We start from the raw sequence: 22,120 nt of genomic DNA, 5'->3' as shown, positions 1-22,120 counted from the left end.
TTTTAACTTGATTCATGTGCATAAGGGTTGATATTAAGAAGTGCTTTGTGATGGGTTTGATGAAGGTGAGATTACCTTTTCTTTCTGCTGTGACCTGATGGTGGTCTCCCTCTCCTGCTCCCTCTTTAACCTCACCTCTTCCTCCGCTTGTTGTCCAGCAGCTATAGCTGCCTCCAGCTTCGCCACCTCCTCCTGCTGGGCCCGCCACCGCTGCAGCTACAAACACACATGCAAATACACATAGAGGAGAAACAAAAAGCAGATTATTGTCCATCAGAAGCTGTCTTGAAAGAATAATTCATTGGGAGACAACCAGCTGAGCCCCACTGCCATGGTGCCAAAGTGTGGCATGAACTCTTGAAGAGGTGTCACAGCCGTCTTTCACACTTTGTGTTAGATCACCTCAGGACCCCTCAAAGCAGTGAATCTTAAAGAAAGCCTGTGTGTTTGAGCCCTATCACAAACAGTTATGCAGCAGCCGCTCTGCGGTGAGCAGGGTATTAAATGCTGCATTCCAATGGAGCAGACGGACTCACAGATCTATCAGAGGAGAGCTCAGGAATCCCTGCAGGACTAAACTACAAATTAACATGGTCTCACACACATTAGCACCAGCGGTATCATCAAGTCATTCATAGATCATCATCATACTTGACGTCTGCCTGAGAAAAAGCAACAGCTGTGTGTTTGAGAGATAACTTTAAACGATCCAGCCTCTAATCAAATTCCAGCTTCCAGTGTTGACGCTGGTGATACAACATGCTTCTTTAGTCGCTCTCTATTCTCTTTCTTGACCAGAAGAGCAATCCTGAGCAGTGACAGAGAGTGATGACTGAGTAACGATGGTGAAAGCACTGCGACAATGTTTATCCTGCTATGTATGCTATGTGTCACTGTTTTTCAGTTATCTTGCACTGTCCATTTGTCCTGTTTTGTACTTCTGCTGCTCTCTCCCTTCCACTGTTAATGTGTAATGTGCACTTGTTGATGTTGGCGTTGATTCAAGTACAGCCTTATGTAATAAAACCTTGTGATTGTGAAAGGTCACAGTAATGATTCCAGTGACTACTGGTGTTACCCTGGGGCAAAACACTGGACCCATACAAAAGCTCATTAGCACACTCAATTTAAATATAGATTGAAAAGATGTCTACTAAAATGCCTTAGTCTTTTTTTTTTTTTTTTACTTCATTTTTGGCCATAAGGAAAAGTATTCAGTGTATAAAACAAACCATAAAATTTTGAGAAATGAGCAATGCTAATGTTATGTGCTCTAAGTGTTTAGGCTTTATGTTTCGTTTCCCAGTTTAATACTGAATTTCCCCCCCTGGAAAAATAAAGACTTAAATTATATTTAAATGGTGTATAGAATCAACCAGAAAGGTATTAAATCTGAAATATATAATAAGTCATATATAGGGTTTCAATACGCATAAACCATCCATATTTTGGAGCTTCGTGGCAGTGTAGTGGTCGCAGATACTGACCATGTAACTGCAATGCCACTCTTTTGATTCTAGCTGGGGGTCATTCCTACACATAACCCATACTCTCTGCTGTCTTACTTCTTGTCATGTCTCTACTGACAAAAATGGATAATAAATATTTTACAAATATCTATATTTCAATGTCATCATCTGACATCTCCACTGCTCAGTAAAAATTCTGTCTCATAGAATTCCTCAATCTATGTAACCAGAATACAAATCAAATGATAGATTTTTTTATTTTTTAATACAGAAAAAGAAGCACACATAATTAAACCATCTATCAAGCTCCTGTCTGGCCCAGATATGACACCTGCATATTTGCTGTAGTGAACCATGTGCAGTAGAGTGTGTCAACAACCTGCTGGGTGGGTTTGAAAGGCATACTGCATGTTTTGAGACATACAAACATGTGACTGATAACACTATCTTTGTTTTTTTCCCCACAGCCTCATAAAGCTCAGTTGTAGTTTTCAGTTGTAGTGTAAGGTCATGTAAGGAAACCAAATAATATTAAATGTATCTTTTAAGCTTAGATCCACTGTGAACACAGTGAGATCCACAGTGACTGAATGTATTTTGTATGTCTTTCTTGTTTAGGCAGAGATGAAAAGACATTTTAGGGAGCACAAAGGGAATAAAATGGTCATTATGTACAGTCTACAGTAATTTGTCACTGGAATCTCATTTTCTGTGAATTCAAAAGGAAATGGGACACCATCCTTTTTCATGGCAGCAGAGAAAAGACTGCAGAGATGTCAGAATAACAAAAGAATAATAGCCTTTTTATCTGCACACTGCAGCCTGCTAAAATCCTTTGTTAATATAACTGTACAGTTAAAGTAATGTCTTCTGTCAGGGGGGCGTTGCAGCAGCCATCAGAACTTTCAATTGCAGGTCATTTAATAACAAAGTTGTGATATATAACAGATGGGTGAAACAGATTAGATATGACCAAATGCAAAGCTACAAATCTCGAACCAGAATCATCGCTGTGAATTAGAACAGCAAACTGGGGAGAATATGTGATATATTTATAAGAACAGTAACACTCCTCCATCTTAGCGACCACTCTGAGTGGCATTAATGACACGTGAGATCTACTGGATCTTTAAAGGGATAAGAAATAATGTCCATTAAGAGTTGAGAAAAATGAAACCATGCAATTATCTTTGTATTTTCACAGCTTGCACAAAAGGAATGTTCCTCAGGGCCATAACAGGTACATCAATTTGTAGAAGAAAAATTATACATATATGAGCAATTACCTCCTCAGAGGGTTGTCAACTGAAACACTGAGTGGCCCACGCACTACCTCAACTTAACTCAAATCTGCTGTGTCCATTCGGCCACCAGAGGGATGAACAGCTATCCTTGTTCTTCATCAACACTCAGTGACGGGGGATTTGCTAATACAGAGTCGCTAGAGAATACTGCAAGAAGGGCCCACAGATCAACTCAGTGTAAGTTGATCTGTAATAGTGCTGTTTATATTGCTCTGTAGTACTAGTACTCTGGAGAGCAGGAAATGAAAAATGAGCTCTTGCAATAAAAGAAAATCCCCCATCTTATATGAAAATCTTTCTTCTTTCAATGGTTATGTCATTTGTCCTGTTGGTCTGCTCATCTCTTTCCCACCTGAAAATGTTGGAACAATCTGCCATCCCTCTAGGCTTTATTTACTCATGTGGAAAACACAATTGCTCATCAAAGATGCCTGGGAGGGAGATATAAGTGGGAGGCAAAATGAAAGCAAGGACAGAATAAAAGGCTGGAATGAACAGTAACACCAAGAACAATGCCAACTAATTACAGCAGCCAGAACACTGCAGAACAAACAGCTGATGACTTGAAAAGAAGCATCTGTCTTTCAGTGATAAATTGGAATGAAATAAGCCATGTCTCATGCATGAAATGTTAACTAGTTATCTTAATCATCCATTTCATTTTACCTTTGACAATAAACACCCTCTTCATTTCCTATACTGTCCATCACACCTGGAGCCTTCTGAAATGAAATAACTGCTATATGATCCGTCCGTGTCCAGACACATGAATCCAGCCAGTCATCTTTGCATGGCCAATCTGAGAGGCTGTGGTCTGTGTAACAGTCTTGCCCTTTCCCAAACAGAGGGATACAAGCTAACTCTGAGATCAATTACCCTGGATTTCTTCCCACTAGATGTCCCTCTGAAGTGTCACACAGCCTCCCTCCCTAATGAGGTCAGAACCAGACCAGCACTGACCAGAACTTGTCCAATATATGCTCTCATCTAAATCCACGGAGGCTCGGAGAATACGAGATGTGGAGAGTTGTTATTTGCATAATCACAGCTAAAAAATATAACATATTATTTACTGCTTTAACCGACAAGTACCATCACAGCAGCCCTTTAGCTTCTTAATCTTTTTCAAAAAGGTTGTGGCTTAAACCAGTTAACATTGGTGTAAACTGTTGCAAGAGGACCTCAATTAGATTAGTTCAGTTATGTCATTGTAGCAAAGCATCATCTAGACCAGTGATTCCTAACCTGTATTGTTTAACATGTCCCCACAGCTCTATCAAGCCCCCCTTCATTCAAATGTTCTTATGAAGGGATTATAAACTTGATGTACCAATTATATTAAAGTGGATATTGTTGTTAATATAAACAACACAATATATTTCAACTGTTTATCCACTACTTTTAGCTATTTCGGCTGTTTATCCATACTTTTAGTTAACTATTTTATCTATATCTATATTTTCAAATCAAATCACAATTTCTATTATTTTAGTTGCATTATTTGACTTTAGTTGATTTAATTGGTTAAGCTTTCCACTTACCTCCTGTAAGAGTATCCATCTGTGTAAAATATACTATGAAGAATCAAGTTAAATATGTGAACTGATCCTTAGTTAAAGATCATGATGATTACCTCCATAAAATCCATGAAATTAAATATAAATAAAGTATATAAATTTGATACATTTAGAGGTGACCTGTCAGCTACATTGCCCTAGCCTTCTGCCAAATCATATTTATGCTACACAGCACATACAATACAATAAAAATTAAATTTAGAGCATAGAAAGGAAGTCGATCTCAAGAGGGGTGAGAGAGTCAGGAGAGTTGCTTGGGTCAGAGGGAGCAGCTGCAGAAAACAAAGCGTTAAAGAAGCAGATGCAACGGGAGGAAATCCATCTTGTCTCACCACTGTGTCGCTGTGCTCTATTGATAAAGGTAGGGGAAAGAAAAATTGGATGCAAACAGGCGTCCATCTGAGCCTCCACACAAACTCAAATATGTGCCCATGCAATGCATAAACAAAAAATGTGGATCTAGAAAAGTTAAGGGAATTAAAATGTCTGTGATTTTATTTTTCTTATTGCCTCAGAGAGCCATGAAAATAAAAAATGTGTTTGCAATAGTGAGAGGCTTATGTTTATATTCTGCTGCAGGTTTATTCTAAATTACTAAAACTCAAAGACCCCTTGTGTTTTCAAAAATACTTTAAAAAAGAAGCTTGCAGAGGCACACTGCTGTCTTGAATAACATAGTCCATCATTTTAAAAACCTGTGATGCTTTTTTGCAAACACAACTTTGTTGTGCCACTGCCATTGCAGCTGTATCAGAAAAAGCTCCATTCTGACAGAACTGAATGTGAAGTGATCATTCCCCTTGAATTTGCTTCCTCACTTACATTAGTAGTAAATGGCAATGAACAGCAAAGGATAAAGAGAAAACAGTCCAATTACCTGCATAATAAAAGCAAGTCAACAAATCCCCTCCAACATAATGTATAATGTGAGCTAAATTGAAAGAATTTGCAAGCTGTTGATTGTCTAGGAGCATATTACTTTCAGGTGTTACAGCAAATGTGTAGCAAAACAGATTAAAAGAGACTTAAATACTTTAAAAAAATGTTTTTCAAGTATAATTATGGCAATAGGGAAATAATACAATGATGTTATCTTACTCAAACTATCAGGAAGTCACTGGCCAAGATCTTCTTTCCTACTGAGACTGCTTAAGCACATGAACAAAAGAATAATTACTTAATAACTAATAATAACTTTTTTCTTTTCTTTTTTACTATCTACACTCCACAACTGAGTAATGTGCCCTTCACTTTCTTGTCCTTTGTACATGCGGCTGTTTAATGGTGTAATTCCACTTGAGATTGTATTCCTTGAGAATGGCACCTTTATCCTTGAAGATGAGGCAGAAAGTCTTCACATTAAACTCCATGGAAAAATAATCAATTGCCAACCTCTTTTGAAATTGTCTTCCGGTCCAACAATCTTGTTTTAGATTTAGAGGAAGAGATCTCAGGTACGCTGCAGTAAATAAGAGTGCTGCTGTTCATACCTTAAGTGTTTATGTTTACAAGCTGCACAGTTAGGCACAGCTTGAGAAATTAAGAAATCAAGAGCCACTTTTTAATTCCACAATTTTGCAGCCTTGCCACAAAATTAAATGATAGCAGTAAAATAAAAGACTGGGGGAAAAAATGTGATTTGTGTGCAGGCCAACTGCTGTAACTAAGAGAGAGATTGTCATATATTGTTTTCCCCATTGTCCTAACATGGGAACAAGGTCCCAGCAGTAGGGTTGTTGGTTTGTTAGTTCACCACATAATAAATACACATTTCTACACTACCCAACTATGTTCAGCAAACTAAGCAACTAAGTTCAACCGGACATGGGTTGTTATCCTCACATAATTTGAAAAATCTAGGCTCAGTGGGGATGGCCCTGACCAATTCTACTTCAGTACATCAGAATGTCTTGTTATCTGATCAGCCACAGAATATAAGCATCTTCTTTTTTTTTTGACTTGCAGGCAAGGAAAATTCAATTCATACAGCACTGCATTAGTAGCACATGGATTTGTTCACATGAATAAATTGTTTGTTGTGTGAATGTGAACTAGCACCCCTCAGAGACAGCAACATCATGTTTGTGAGACCATCTTTAGTAGCTTGTTTGCATTCACAGCCCATCCCAAGTGGCAGCTAAAGCGAGAGATGCTGTCAGGCAGCCTGGTGTAACATGCAACCTCGTCAGCAGATATACTGTACAGAAGCAGGTAGTCAGACAATGCTGCCTGTCTGGTGCCTCACCAGCTCTCACTGCAACTACAAGATTCTCATATGTTCTTTTGAGGAAAAGGATTTGATGTTAAATATTCTGTAAACCTTCTCAATTCTGACGAATCCACCAGGAGTGTGAGTGAGTGTCACTTATAAATAAGAACAGCAGAGAAGTACACCACAGAGTCATACTGGGTAGGCTGCGGAAGAGGGAAAAAGTATGAAATTGGAGTTATACACATACTTCCTTGTGGGACTAAATATGGGTTGCAGACACAGAACTGCAGCATAATTTTCAACATAAAAAGTGCCGTCTCATAAAGTTGGAAATGTTGCTAAACACGTGACAATTCCTGGTGTGAAGGTATAATAGGCACTAACCTTCTCTCTGAGCCGCAAGCAGATGTCCTGCTGGTTCTGGCGGTCTCTGTGGAGCTCCAGCTCCTCCCGGTGGGTATGTCTTGCCTCTTGTAATGTGACCAGGGCTCTGGCCAGTAGCTCTTCCTGGTCCCGTTGCCACTGCTGGGTCACTACGCTCAACTGTACCTGGGTGAAGCGCTCCCAGTCCCACACACGTTCATGCTCCATCTTGAAGAACAACAAACATGAAGACGGCATTGTTTATCTCATGGGGTATTAACAGGTATAGTGTATTAGTTGGTCTTATAAGTACTGAACAACTTCAGCCCAAATGGCAACACTGCTGTATTGTACATAGCGTCTTATCAAATTGATGACATGCAAACAGAAATCCACAAAGACTCCTACATGATACATTACACTGTCTATAATAATGGCAGCAGGACCATAGGGAAAACTCGGTGTCAGGTCTAGCTAGGCTCATGTATAAAATGGTCATTCTCTCCTGGCTCTGAAATATCCTGAAGGAAAACAGTCCTCTTCTGTGTGAGGGCTCCCTGTAGCTATTCATCATTGTGTCAGCACTCACACAGGCTGCATCACTTGGCTGCTCCATTGGAACAGAGGGAATGATATTCATCTATGGGCTAATAGCGGCTAACTGACGGTGGGATGGCATTAGACGGCTGACTGGTTTTATTGAAAATGAGTGAGCTGACAGACGTGCCAACGGAACCGAAGTGCCAGTGGCAGTCAAGCAAATCCTGTTTATTAATGCACAACTTTGGAACTTGAGGAAGATCCACCCTTTGTTCGTCACTTTCTCCTTCACTACCCTTGCCTTTGTTTGGTTGTTAGGAGAGAGTAAGCCTAAACACAGCATGTGTCTGCATACATGTTTTCATGTTTACCCTTGATATGCAATGTGTGTTTGCACACAGTGCAGCATGCACTTTAGCTAACATATTACTCACAGAATATATGTGGAAGCATGTACTGCACCGTGTCTACAGTGCACACTTAAAGTGACATGACACTTCAGCTGCTGCATCCACATTCCCTCTGTGGAGTGCTGTCTCCATGAGGACTGAGAAGTACAAGAAAATAAAGAAAAAATAAAAATGGCTCCCTGCATATAGTCAGAAAAGGTAAGAAGTATGAATTATTTCCACTACTGCCCTGGAATATTATGAGGGTATTACTGTGAAATCCTGCTGGTACTCTGTTGGCCTCCCACTTGTTATGAGAGTACATCAAAGAGTAAGTCACAATAGACAATAAAAAGACCCATCCAGCAGAGGGATATCTCCACACTAAGCTAGATGGAGTACCACCATCTGACTCATTGAAACTGAGAAACTGGTTCCACTTACGGTCATCAAAAAGGGACACAGAAACCATGCCTGCACACTTGCTGTGGCACTTTGTTGAGGCAGTAATATGTATTCGGGTTGTGATTGCAGGCCTTCGTCAAACAAACTGCTGAAAGAAATTATTTTATTCAAATATTTTGGGATTAAGAGAACAAAGTAAGTCAATGTCACTAATGTAACTCAGTCTCCAGTCAAACCGTCTGCTTCTGCTCTACTTTCATTTGGATATTTCTATGCAAGATCAAAGAAAGAAACTGAAACGAGAATTTCACAAAAGCAATATTTCTTCAAAGGTCTCAAACTATTCCTCTGAAACTGCAAGGTATTGAGGAGAACATAGGAACTGATTTATAACCAAGGCTCTTAAATTGTTACACTGCACAAACCCTTTAACTGTGGTAATATGTCACCTGCTATCTAGATATGACAAAAAGCAGGTTTAGCTTGCATTAGAATTAAAAGAAAACTGACAAAACCAATGGAAAATGATCCTATCATCCTGCAATGATTGCACACTGATGGAACTAAATGGCAGGTGAGCAAAATATTACGGCTCAAGCAGGAACAACCCTCAATGCTCTGAAGTGAAAAACCTTCATAAGACAGGTTAGAGCAAAGGCAATTACTAACAGAACGATTCTGTAATTAAAGTACAACCTATAGAATTTCAACCCACATGTCTGCTAGAGCAATGGGAATTATTTCTTTCCCACACTAAATACGCGGGAAATATCTGCCCAAAGCAGACTAAGCTCATTTCAAGTAGCGAACCAACATCTGAGTTTACTGGATACTAATCTGGATACTAATCAATGTCATACTTAATTTAGATTTCAGATACAGAAAATGCAAAAAAAAATTATTAAATATAATCAAGATTTTTTTCCAAATACTGAAAGCAGAATAGCATGTATGCGCTTAATCAGTGGGGTTTCAGCCAACCAATTTACAGTTCTCACTGATTATTCACTGCACGCAAGCCATCTTAATTATGACTAATAGGTGAATTAGGTGGAGTCAGCACTACATCATCTCTGAGTCTGTTTCTGAGGAAGTGTGGAGAGTATAAAGAAAGACTGTTAACAAACACATCCCTTCTCCTTGTAACCTCCCTCCAACACTAAACGATCACAGCTCTAAATGCAGCACCCAGCTGGAACTGATATGAGGACAGTGTCTCTGAGTGCAAGGAAGGAGGGGAAGGAGAGAGGGGCTGGCGGTTGTCATGGCGATGCTAGGCTGTGGGGTGAGCGAGCTGTCCACAGTGGGTGACATGGCACATCCTGCAGCGTGCTGAGCGGATCATTGTCCAAGCTTATCTGTGTGTCTGTCTGCTCGGTTCAGGGTACTGAGCTACATTGATCGGGGAGTCTGGGACTAACACTGAAGAGCTGCTTTATACTGGGAAAGGGAGTTACATTTTAAGAGGAGCATGTGTGGGAGTTTGTTTATCAATATACAGTGTCCCACTGGATAAATCTTGCTCTTTATCAATACACTTAACTCTCTCGCTCAGTGGTCAGCAGAGTAGGTAGCTCCCATGTGAGAATGTAACTGTGTCAATGTGAAAAAGAGAGCTAAAGTACAGCTGTAACAATCAATAATTGTCAATTAATCTGTCAAAAACTTTGTTGATTAATCACTTTGTTGTTTAGTGTATAAAATATCACGAAATTGTGAAAAATGTCAATCACAAATTGACGCAACAGTTTCAAATCTTTTGTTTTGTTTGATCATCAATTTCACAACCCAAAGATATTCAGTTTATCATATACCATATATCATACCATAAATTCGAGAGGCTGAAACAAGCAAAGTTTCGGTTCTTTTGTTTGAAAAACAACCTAAACAATTCTTTGATTTCATTATTCGAACAATTAGATACATTGCATATTTTCTCTTTGACAGACTTAGTTCTTCTGTTTAATAAACAACAAAATCAATAATCTTTTTCCAGTGTACTGACCAGCTCTTGTCTAGTTTTCTCAGGGAAGAGTCTTTGCAGCATGTCCATGAAGAGTGCTCTGTGGTTGGGTATGTCATGGGTGTACTCAAACAATGTAAACTGGAAGCGTAGGTGGTCATCTGGATACCAGCCACAGAACCTGAAACAGATTCCAATGTAGAAAATAAATGACCATAAAGCAAAATAAATAATAAATGATACACTATGTTCCCCTTCCTTCACTTCACTTCATTTCCATTACACATTGATTAATTACATACTAGTCATAGAGGCAAAAGTTTTATATAGCGACCATATGGAAATAAAAATCAAGTTATGAAGTGGCTTTAAGATACTGATATAATCAACCTCCTGGTGAGGAAGACTTGTCTTGTTCAACAGCCTGCCTCCGGGGAATAACGTGACTGTGCCTCCATATGCTGTCAACATCCTGCTGAGTTTTCCATTTTGATCTGCTAAGTTACACCAGAGTTCTTCCTGTGCATGTATTTATCAAAATGGATGGCTGAAAATCATTAAAGGCTATTTCTATCATGACTAAGTAAGATATTTGAGGGATTGTCATCATATACATATTTGATGTTAGCTCCAAAAATCACTACAATTTTCTCCTTCAATCAATGTGTAAGCACTTACAGATATGAAAAGGTTCAAAGCTGAACCTTACTAGTCTAGAGGCCTACCTGTCAGTTCTTTGCAGTTGTTCTTGAAGACACTGCAGCCTGCTCTGGTATCTGTCTGACAGGGAGTGGAAGGCCTGGATCAGGGAGTCCATCAGCTCTGGGTAAGGGCAGTCTGAATTCAAAACCTCCTCTGGAATATTTTCAATGTTCACCAGATTATCCGAAGTACTAGTAAGATATTTCTGCAGAGGACAATGCAATCATCGTTGAGATATGTAAGATAAGTTACTTTGGTGACAAAGTGTAGTAATTCCATTTTGAGCAGAGGTGTTAAAATTGCTGTAACAGAAGCAGGATATCTACAGTATAACCTTACCTCCAAGCCAAGGCCCAAAATCTCCTCCTCCAATGCTAGGAACTCTGCATGAAGTTTTGCAGTAATGCCATCTTGCTGGTCTTTTACAAAGTGTATCTGGTAATTCAAGGACAGAACATGGAAATATCTTAAATACAGGCTTAGAAAACAAACATGAAAGCCATACAGTCTGACTCCACACTGTCCAGGGAAATCAAACTGGTAAGTAGAAACTGTCACCTCAATATTAAATGGGCTAAATTGTTTTGGGCAAACAAAGCTACCATTCTTGCCCTGAGTATCCAGGAATCCCTCTGATATCCATAATGCTTTGAGAAAGACTCTGATAGAATTCCTGCAGCTTAAACAAATCTGGGACTTTAGGAATACACAGAGACTCAAAAGATCACAGCTATCTACTGTAACACTTTTCCGCACTCTCATTATTGCTATGTCTGCTCACATCAACAGTACTGGTTGAACACAGGTCCCTTCTGTTTTCACAGACATGTAGATTTAGAAACATTTATCATCAGAGTGAATCAGTATTAGTAAAACAGCTACTTAGAAATGGAGACAATGCTTATCAGATAATTAGGTCTATTTCTGAGTTTCCAAAAAGGAATGTAGAAATTCAGATTAAAAATGGAAGTAGCAGTTTTTATTCATACAAACAGTACATTGGTAGAATAGCTGCATTAGTATTTTAAACATTTGTGTGAATAGACCAAGTTGTGGAAGAGTGGTGGAAGTTAGAACAACATAGTTTATGTTTATGCATCTTTCTAATTCTATGAAAATGTAAACATTTGGTTGTGAACTATTAAAAACAATGGTGGAAAATGTGAAATGGTCTGACTCCTCTGGCCTTCGTGGCTTTTCAGTTTTTGGTCCAGCACTCCCACTGAAGACATCATCTCAGGTTCCCATAGTTTCTTTTCCAGAATCTAGTTGTTGGCCTTCACAATGTGATCTTATGCCCACCTGTCTTCTTCTTGTCCAAACACTTCAGCAGAGTTGACTGCAGACAACAGCTATGGCTAAACAGAAATACTAACCACTTGCTCACTCACTCACTCACCCAGAGTAGTGGACTGTTTCACTAGACTTAAGTACTTTACAAACTCACCAATATCAACACTGCGTTTTCTATCGTTTTTCATTGGTAAAATATATGGTAAAATTAAAGATAACTCCTGATATTCATGTTTTCTAAAAGAATAGAAAATCATCCATGTGATGCCACTTCAGTATATTGTTGTGACTTCAGATAGTGGTAGTTAAAAGAGTGCTTGTCTTTTTTATTCCATGTCTTCTTCTTCCTTCTTCCCTGGCGACTATATTACCCACAGTGCAAGTCAACCGGCAACAGTTGTTTCAGAGATTTGGGTTTTCTTACGCTAACAGCAGAGGTGAGGAGCTGCCTACAGAGGTCTGGTAAGTTGACTTCTTTCTAACTCCACATCCCCAGATTTTTTTTAAATTTTCAAATTAGTCTTCATCCCCAACTGACGCTGTCTTAAGTGTCATCACTTGAGGCAATTTATCAGACTTCTTGCAGCTCCCTCTGGAGCACCAAAGAGCTTTATACACCTTTTATCACGTAAGCAATAACACTCCTCAAGACCTGCAAACCGATTCAAATGTTAATGTGTTTTGTGAATGACTGAACATTCAGCCAATGTGAGTCAGAAAAACAACATCAGATTCATAGATGTGCATCATGTTCTGACTACTAAATATTTTGCAAATGTTTTGCAGTACATCAGTCATATAAAGGTAAAAGTAACAGTAATAATATGGCCAAAGATATAGCGAGAGATTTCAGCATTCCACAACTCTGGATAAAAACTGCAAATATATAAGGAAGGCATGAGAATGTTTAACAGGTTGGTGGATCTTATGCTCCTTGTGTGCACTATACACACTGCATCTTCCAGCTGGGGAAGGAACACCATGGGATCCTTCAAGAGGATCAAGAGATAAAGAATGCTAGGGCCTGAGAATGCCTGCTTTGCTTCCCACAGTGTCATTGCACCCGTTACCAAGATAACCAACATGTAAGGATCATGGAGACAGTGTCACCCACCCTCTGTTGAAATGTTGGACTGCCCTGCTCTTTTCTAAGTCTGCTACTCTTCAGGTTATAGATCATATACTATTGGAGCTGATGTCCAAATGTATGCAGAAAATACAGGAATAAATATATGTGAAAAACTGTGAAGCAGCTGCTCTTAAACTTAAAGTTAATGGAATTGGTTACAAAGATTCTTGTTTGCATCTTGCATGTAAAATAAAAAGTCATGTAAGTTGTTGCAAAAACAAAATTCAGTATAGATTTATTTGAAAATATGTGACACCTGAAGCTGTAAAGACTCTCTCACATATAACACACTACTGAACCACTTGTTCTCTTACCACTGACACAATGAAGCCTGCGCACTGTGTATATAAATAATTTGTACTAGTTTTCTGGGAAAATCTTCACAATGCTTTTTAATACACAAAATTGTTAGAGGATTAGCATTTCCCCCATTTACCACATTCATATTTAAGAAAAAAGGTGGGGAGAGATTAAACAGCTCATTGTTGTTGCAAGGCTGAAAACATCTTTCGGCTACACAGCCTTTACAGCAAGAGCTTCCCAGTCCTGGAACATACTTCCATTAAATATACAATAAAGCAACTCTTACCCTTCCTTTGCATATAATCTTAAAACCTGATTAAAAAGAATCCAGACCTGTTATCATACCTAGTAACTGCATGCTTGCCTTCTCGGCGCTCACTTTGCGTATTTCAAAGTGATGTTATCTTTGTCTGTCTTGTAGATAATCTGCATATCTCTTTTCTCTTTTCTCAGAGAACTAATTAATTTCAGGAAAGCTAAGAGAAAACTCACCTGGTACAAAACTTAATGATCGAGGAGAAATACCATTTGACCATTCATAACCGATAGAAGTCTGGAAAATGTTGGAGACAACATGATAATGCATGGTGTCAAAACAGTTCACAATATTTAACAGCCATTAACATGGCATGGGGTAAGTTTCCCTCATACTGTACTTTTTGATTCCATTTATTAAGTAGAGTGTAACAAAGTACCAGTCTCTTTCAGATTCTTTCTTTCCATCGTTTTCATTTAAAACACCCAGGGGTGGACGTGTAATTATACAGCACCTGAGAAGGGTCTCTCTCTCTAATTTCTTGTGAGTCAGAGAGTGAAGCAAAATGGTGAAATCAGAAACTAAACAAATTGAGAAAAGACATGAAAAAAAAAGGAAAAGACGAGCAGGGCAGGCATCGTGGCTTGGTGTGTGTGTTTTCTATTGTGTCCATGCAATCAGGTGGGTAGGAGCTGTGGGCCAGCACAGTAGAGGGGGGTCATGGGAAAGAAACAAGCATGAGCGAGCCACACAGAAGAGACAAAATGGCTGGCAGACAGTTCTTTCCAAGTATGGCCTGTCTTTAAAGACCCCTGCTTACTCCTTAATCTCACCATTCATCTCTCAAGCTTGCAAAAAGCCTCTGAGAGTCAAAGGCAGAATTGGTGACTTAGGGACTGTGGATATCTAACAAACAGGAGATTCATGGACAGTGAATACAACACTGTGAGCACGCTGAGTGAAGAAGCAGGAGGGTGGTTTCATTTAAACTTCTGTTTGCAGGATGGACTGTTATGGTTTGGTACCAACAGACAGTGAGCACAGCTAAGATTCATTATTGAAGGCTTTCGGTGTACGGGATAAAGGGGGATAAAATATTGCCAAATGGTTCACTAACAAATAGGGACATGAGTTGCCAAATGCAATTTAGTATTAATTTAGTATTATTAATGCTGTCATTCTGCTAGCTTTCTACAAATTAAGCTTTGTTAAAGCTTGTCTTTACCAAAGTTACTCTGATGACAACAGTGGACATTCAGGTGTATCTTTATTTCATATTATAGAGATACCTGTTGTATTACTTGTTTCCAGCTTGATGGATGGGCAGTGAGCTTCTGATGTTGTACTTCACCCAGTCTGAAGCACAGGTCATGCCTTAGCTGATGAACAGGCTCAACAGTAGCTATCCTGAAAGCCTCCCGCTCCCTCTTAAGGAACAGCTCTAAAACCCCAAAACACACAAAGATACATATTATTACAGTACTCATAAACTGCTGGTGATACACAGGTACTGTTTAAAAACTGTTGATGCTGTTACCATAATCTTGAAGTGAGAAGATGGCAGTGTCTGTTCTACTATTCGGCCTGATCTGCTCCAGAAAATCACAGATGTCACTCTCAGCCTTCTCCCTGTTTCATGGGACAAGAGAAAGACGTATTAAATACAACAACAATACATTAGCTAATTTAGCTAATAATTTACAATATTAGATAAAGATGAAGAAAGAAAGATAATGGCACTCTGTGTAACATTAGTTAGAAGTACAGCTAAGCTAACATTAGATACGAGGACATTGCCAAACAGAGACTGCAATAACTGAATATTTTTTTGACCACTTGGGGGAAGTGGAAACAAGTTGTGACCACAGCATTTACATACTATCATCACTTTTTAAGTAGATGTGGCAAACTTGTTGGAAAATAGTTGCTCAATTGCACATGCAGCTGTTATGGAGCAACATAATCATTTATTAGGAGTTATGTTTTTATTCTACACTATATGAGTGGTGAGAGAAAAAACAGAAACAGTAAGGTTCCAACTACACAATTAAGCAATGAACTGAACACACTATATAGCTCTGTAAAGTCACAGGTTCAAGGGATAATTCTCTGTAGCTTTCTTTACTATGAGTAATCCCTTTTGCATTGTCGCATTGATTTCCATTGTCATTTTGTTACTATAAAAATATTGATTACAGCTACTTTTAAACTCTGGTCATCTTAACCTACATGGTATTTTGTTTTTCTTTCTGAGCAGCCTACTGTTTGCTTGTTCCCCATCAGAACCCCACCTGCAGCTGAGATGACCTCGCATCGTCCTGATTGGCTCCATACAACCAGTGGTGCACAAAGTACTCCACAAGTATGCATTCTAAATATACATAAAGAACCAAAGGTAGATGGCCAATTTCAGAATAATTCATTAATTCATTTGTTGATTATATTTTTATCATCTGAATTGAAAAAGTAACTTGTAAATAAAGCCATCAAATAGATGTAGTGAAGTATAGGATGTGTATAAAGTAGCATTAAATAGAATAATATATTAATAACAAGTACCTCAAAATTGCTTAGTTACTTCCAACCATTGCATAGAGTTACTGCTAAGAGTATGTTTTGTAGGTATGGGGGTGGGAAGAGGGGGCAAGATGTCTTGTTACTATGGGCAGTATTGCACTAACCGGCCTATGGAGGGAGCTATAGTAATTGTTTACATCTTACTAACTTGCCCAGAATATGTGAATAAAGGAAGAGTAACCATAGCAATATAGTTGCTTGTTTTGACAAGGTGGCTTTTGAATCCCAAGGTAATTTAACTAGATATATGTGTAGAGAGCTGCAAGCAGTGGCACATCTTTATGAGTAGGCTCATTACTGAGGCTCACGCTTGTGTACATCATTAACCTTGGGTGGCTCAGACACAGTCATTACGCAGCCAAACAAGCTGCACCCCAGAGCTAGTGCTGCCCTTCTCACTTCACAAGGCATGACACCACCGGGGGCCCAGTCCCACACTTCTGCCTCAGCATGAGTGTTCCTCCATTCAGTATACCCCTTTGTCTCCACACAACTGCAACTCCCCACTCATCTCAGTTTCTCTCCCTTTGCTACCCTAACTTGATGTCATTGCTGCAAGAAAATCAGCTTACATGTTAAGGAGGCTGTAAATCCTCCTCCTCTTCTTGTTTTCTCCATGATACATTTTTCTCTTTGAGATCACTTTTGTCCTGCATTTTTACACAATTTTTTCAAGGAGGTTCCATTCTGGGCTCAATGGGGCTTAAATGGAGCGGTTGCGTGGTATAATAGCAGATTCAGAAAACTGCAGCAGAAAATGACAGGGAGTAATAGGGGGCTCTTACTCAGCCTTTTGCAGCCTGGGGCACTCTCTGCTCCACACCTGTCTGTGCTGCCGTAAAATGGAGCTCTCCTTGGTTGCCTTGGCTGCACAGTGAGTCTTCTGTACCTATGAGACCAGGTTTAATGCACAGCAGGAATAAACAGTTTCCCTGAACAAGAATAAGCACTGAAGAAATATACAAAGCACTTGAGTGTTTTCTTTTAAATGCACTTCAGCCATGACGTTTAAATCCTCCTACAATTAACTTTATCTGGACAAAACCTTATCTTGAATGCTTTAATGCACAATTATCTGGACCATTTTTAAACATTCAAAATTCCTAACAACAATATAGTAATAAATAATAATGTTAGTAAGTAAATCATAATGTCGCAAGGACAGTGGAACACAAAATAGGTAGTTTTCTTATAGAAAAAGTAAGCTGCTCCCTTCCTCTCTGCACATCAGGGTTATATTATTGGCATGCGTTTCAGTCTTTATTAGCATTATAGTCTCTGTGAGAGGCTCATAAACTCAGGTAATTCAACTGAAACAGTATCACTGTTAAAGCATGAAAGCAAAATAAACAGCGGCAAATTAAAATAATCAAGTAGAAATAAGCATGACACGCGTGAGGCATGTTATTAGGAGAGGAGGGGGGAGGTAGAAGTCTTAATCTGCTATCATTGTTTTCCCTTTTTGTCATTAAAGAACAGGGCCCTCCTTCAGAGCGCTTTCAGTGCAGCAATTCATGGTATTCTATCAGTGTTTTTATACACAGGCCACTGGCTCAGATAATTCTACAAAAGACAATCTCACATAGCTTATAGATGGGTACAAAATATTTCATATTAATAGGAAATCTAAAGGAGTTAGGGTGTTGATTTATGTCGTGACTGTCTATGTACATGTAAAGTCACTGCTGCTGTTGTAGAAGAAGAAGTAAGAACGTACTCTGCTGGACATTTACCCTCAGGGTGATATTCATTTTATAGTTACTGGAATCTACAGTGCTTAATCTGAAACTAGTGCCGCTCTGAAAGAAAGAGGCCAAATTGGTGTCATTCCATGCCTCTTACAGGCAATGTATTATAGGTGATCTTGACTCATAACTCAGTTGGATTAGAAAAACTATGCCTGGAGTTACATTTACATCAAGTGATTTTCAGTCTTACTGTACCAAATAAAACTAATCCATTAATATCCACCCTTATCGATCTTATATTAACCATTAAACAGCAGAGTGTTCGGTCAGACTCCAATTACATTTTAAACCAACCATTTTTATGCATATAACACCACTTTCTTTATTCCTAATTAAGTCATTGCAAATTCACAATCTGAAATCTGACTCTCTTGTTGCCTTTCAGATTTCTCTTATCAGTCATCACTTGACAATGATAATCATAATTTTTTAAGATCCCTGACAAAGCACTTCAGGACTGTCAAACCGAAAATATGGAAATTGAAATTCGGAGCTGAAAGTCAAAAATTAATTCTTATCACAACAATTGATGGTCCTCCTCAGCTTGTCAAACAATAATACAGTCAAAAATGATATCCATACTTGGCTATGGAGACGTGTATCACAATGCAATTTGTCTTATACATTTCTCACTCCCTGCAGGCCTTTTTCACAGCAAACATTTTGCTCGTCAAAGGAAGAAAAGCACAGGTGTTGCTAATTACATTAACGATAGCTCATTCTGTAAGCTATTGTATCTATATGAAAAGGTTTCCTCTTTGAGGGAGTTGGGAAAAGCACATTGCATTGCACAATATTTATCCTCAGTATAAGGCTCTGCTTCACTTTTTTATCTTTAGATGTTCCACATGTTCAATCTGGGCTCTGCATTCCTGTTTTAAAGACCCTGTCCACCCACACAGGTGTATTCTACTCTGGCTGATTAGACATTTGCTAAGGTTGAAGTTGGGTGATGCTATATTGAATTTCATGAGGTTAACAAACCATGATAATGGTGCAACCTTCTCAATCCAAACAGGTGAAAAAAATCTAACAGGAGGGTCAGAGATGTCAATCAAGCACAGTCTTGAGATGCTTGAGAACAGGTCTAATCAGGCAAAAATAAGTGAAAACACCTGTGTGGGTGGAGGGCCTTTAAATACGATGTTACTTACAAATGTAGGCCTAACGACAGAAAAAAAACTTTAAATCTCTTGTTTCATTTGGAGATTGAACAACTTAATACTAATAGATATTGTAAATGCTGTTTGTACATGTTTCTTAAATTTGGGGCTTTGCAGCAGTTGTGAATGATGGAATGCATTTGAATTGTGCTTGTTTGTCTTTTACTGTTTTATATGTTTTTCTTGTACCCAAATCATGAAATAGAGATCATCTCTGAGTGTATGTGCACGAAAAAAGGATGAACTACATTAGCAATTATACAGTGAAGACTCTCCCACAGGACTGTGGTGTTTCAATTATGTACTTTCATATTTTCTAATTAGGCCAAGGTGCTTCAGCAAAAACGCAGAAACATCATTGTAGGTGAATGTGTAGAATCTGTTAGAAACACTGTAGCAATATTGTGCTCATTTGCATCTTGTCTAATTTAATACAAAACAATATTTTCTTTTTTCTTATTGTTAAATGCTCATTGTTGAATGATTTTAACACTAGTGCAATGTAGCCACTAATTTCAATATATGCATCTCTCTGATCTGTTTTTTGATGTTTTTTTTGTGGGGGGTTTTATGCATTCTTGTAGTGCTGCTCAAAAAAATCTTATCAAGAGGTAATTTCTTTTATGGTTTTAGCATCTACTGATGCTGCCAGTCCCTTCCTGAAGAGCAAAAATGATCTCATGCTTGAGGCGACTCATGGTCATTTATTTACCCTCTATCACATCACCAATGAGAGATGCTCCGAAAGCTTGCCTTTCAGCAGGGTGACCGAATGTAAACATAGCCCGTCTTATCTAGGTTATGCAGAGAGCAGGGCTGGAAGAAGCCATGGGCAACCATAATGATACTAAAAGGCTTCTGACACAGTTTACCAATTAAAACACCGCAGGTCTAACAACCTAATCTCAATTGCCCCTAGTATTAACTTTTTGCTCTGCTCAGAGTCAGATGATTGTGAACTTCAAACAGTTATATAGAAAATGCATAGCAGCCAAATGAATATTCATGAAACTGACAATGCTATTGTGTATGACAGTGATATTACTGCTCTGTTTCATGTTGTTGGACAAACTATAAAGGTTGTGAAATGCCTGTTTTGTATGAAATGAAATCCCCTTACATTGTGTTGTTTGCAAGAAAGAGCAGTGAAAGGTAGACAAATAGAAAGCAATGGTGCTATTTAGAACTACTGGAGACATGCTGTTCTTTCACCTCACATTAAAACCAGGTTTCTGTCAGTTCCCGCTCTTCCTGTGGTAGGTCATGAGGACTGTTTGGTCATTTTTATCATAGTGTTGAAAAACATTTTTTATCATAGTGTTAATGCATGTACCTCTTAATTTGCTTCTGAATCACCATGTTACTAAATTTATCAAGAATTGATTTTATAATAGCGTTGCTGTTTTAAGTGCAAGCATGATTTTGACAATGACCAAAATTTACCTTTTGTCCAATTAGATCAGATTCCAGACGTTGGGCATCAACAATAGCTTGTAGTCTTTTATATTCACCCGGTTTGTACTTTGAGCTGCAGAGACCATTTTTCATCCGCAGTGTCAGTTTTTCTGCATGGATGAAAGCAAATGATATGGCTGAATTAGGATCATTGGAATTGTTGAAAGTCTCATCACTTTTGATGTCTGAAGCAAAGTCTTTATGCTGACTTCAGCAAAAAAGAAATAAAGGTAAAGACAGAGAGCAGCACCAGCTGAGCACTAATGGATTGTATGGGTAATTCAGAAATGACTGCATGAAGGGGAGTTGTATGGAGGGGAAGGAGCAGAGCAAACTAAATGTGGCAGACAGTTTTTTGGAGAAGTTCAGCTGTGACACAAAGAGGCAGGTGAATAAACATAAGCAATGCTGCCTCTGACTAAAGCATCAAAGACTTGACAGTACCTGGAGAATTTTAACATGAGGACTACGGGTCAAATCTGTTCAACACGTAAGAGAGTCACTATGTCACAAGTCAACAATGTTTCAGACCCATTTCTCACTGACTTACCCACATCTTCTGCTCTGTAGTGTGTGATGAACATATGCACATCTCTTTCACTCATCATTATAGCGCTCTGCTTTCATGCACTGTAGTGCCTGCAAGATAAAAAAAAAAAATCACTGCATGTGAAAAATACAAAGGCTCTGCAAACCCTGATAAAAGACAACATTCAACTGTGAAGGTAGCAGGCTTTAGTGGGGTCATTCAAAGGATTCACAGGAGACTATAGGCCAAAAGCAATAAAGCCCATCAAAAACCAAACTTTGCCATCAAGGTCTTAGTGACATTGCGTAAATATCAGTCGGCTCTCACAAGTTTTAGAGTTTGGGTGGGGACAGATGGTGCACCCAGTGTGATCAGATATGCCGCTGGAACATCTCTGTGTCTTTGTTTTGGATTAAGCTTTGAAAAATTCTGGCCACACAGGTGTTGTGTCAGTTAAGATATACAATGTGTGATTAGGTGGTTGATGTTGAGGAGGCAGGAATGGATTTAATCTGAGTGAAATGAAAATTAACACTCTGTTCTACACCCACTGATCATAATTTTTGCTCAAGTCTCCAGCAGATATAAAGGTAATCACAGAGCAAGATTATTAGTTTTCAGTGTATGGAAAACTAAGGTTAGAATTCAGGACATAATAGCTGCTTAACATTAGCTGTTGGTTTTCACAGGATGATTGTTGGTATTTGAAAGGTAAATGTAGCATTAAACCTTAGGATAGACGA

General features: G+C 38.7%; 1 protein-coding gene across 1 annotated transcript in view; it reads right to left on the bottom strand.

The window, feature by feature from the left end:
- Nucleotides 1-22,120, bottom strand: part of LOC111651235 (coiled-coil domain-containing protein 148) — a 28,268-nt gene that overhangs the window by 4,756 nt on the left and 1,392 nt on the right. The window contains exons 2-11 of the mRNA XM_023401205.2: nt 21,399-21,487; nt 20,837-20,958; nt 17,268-17,371; nt 15,443-15,534; nt 15,195-15,346; nt 11,264-11,359; nt 10,948-11,129; nt 10,265-10,403; nt 6,947-7,153; nt 76-216 (exon numbers count right to left, since the gene is read on the bottom strand). Of these exons, the coding sequence (XP_023256973.1) occupies nt 76-216; nt 6,947-7,153; nt 10,265-10,403; nt 10,948-11,129; nt 11,264-11,359; nt 15,195-15,346; nt 15,443-15,534; nt 17,268-17,371; nt 20,837-20,958; nt 21,399-21,456 (1,293 nt within the window). The 5' untranslated portion in view covers nt 21,457-21,487. The remainder of the gene's footprint in view (nt 1-75; nt 217-6,946; nt 7,154-10,264; nt 10,404-10,947; nt 11,130-11,263; nt 11,360-15,194; nt 15,347-15,442; nt 15,535-17,267; nt 17,372-20,836; nt 20,959-21,398; nt 21,488-22,120) is intronic.

Source organism: Seriola lalandi, unplaced genomic scaffold, assembly GCF_002814215.2.
Source record: "Seriola lalandi dorsalis isolate HSWRI2012SDOR001 ecotype SW California unplaced genomic scaffold, Sedor1 jcf7180002053538, whole genome shotgun sequence".
Classification (NCBI taxonomy): Eukaryota; Metazoa; Chordata; class Actinopteri; order Carangiformes; family Carangidae; genus Seriola; species Seriola lalandi.
This window is presented reverse-complemented; position numbering and strand designations above follow the sequence as displayed.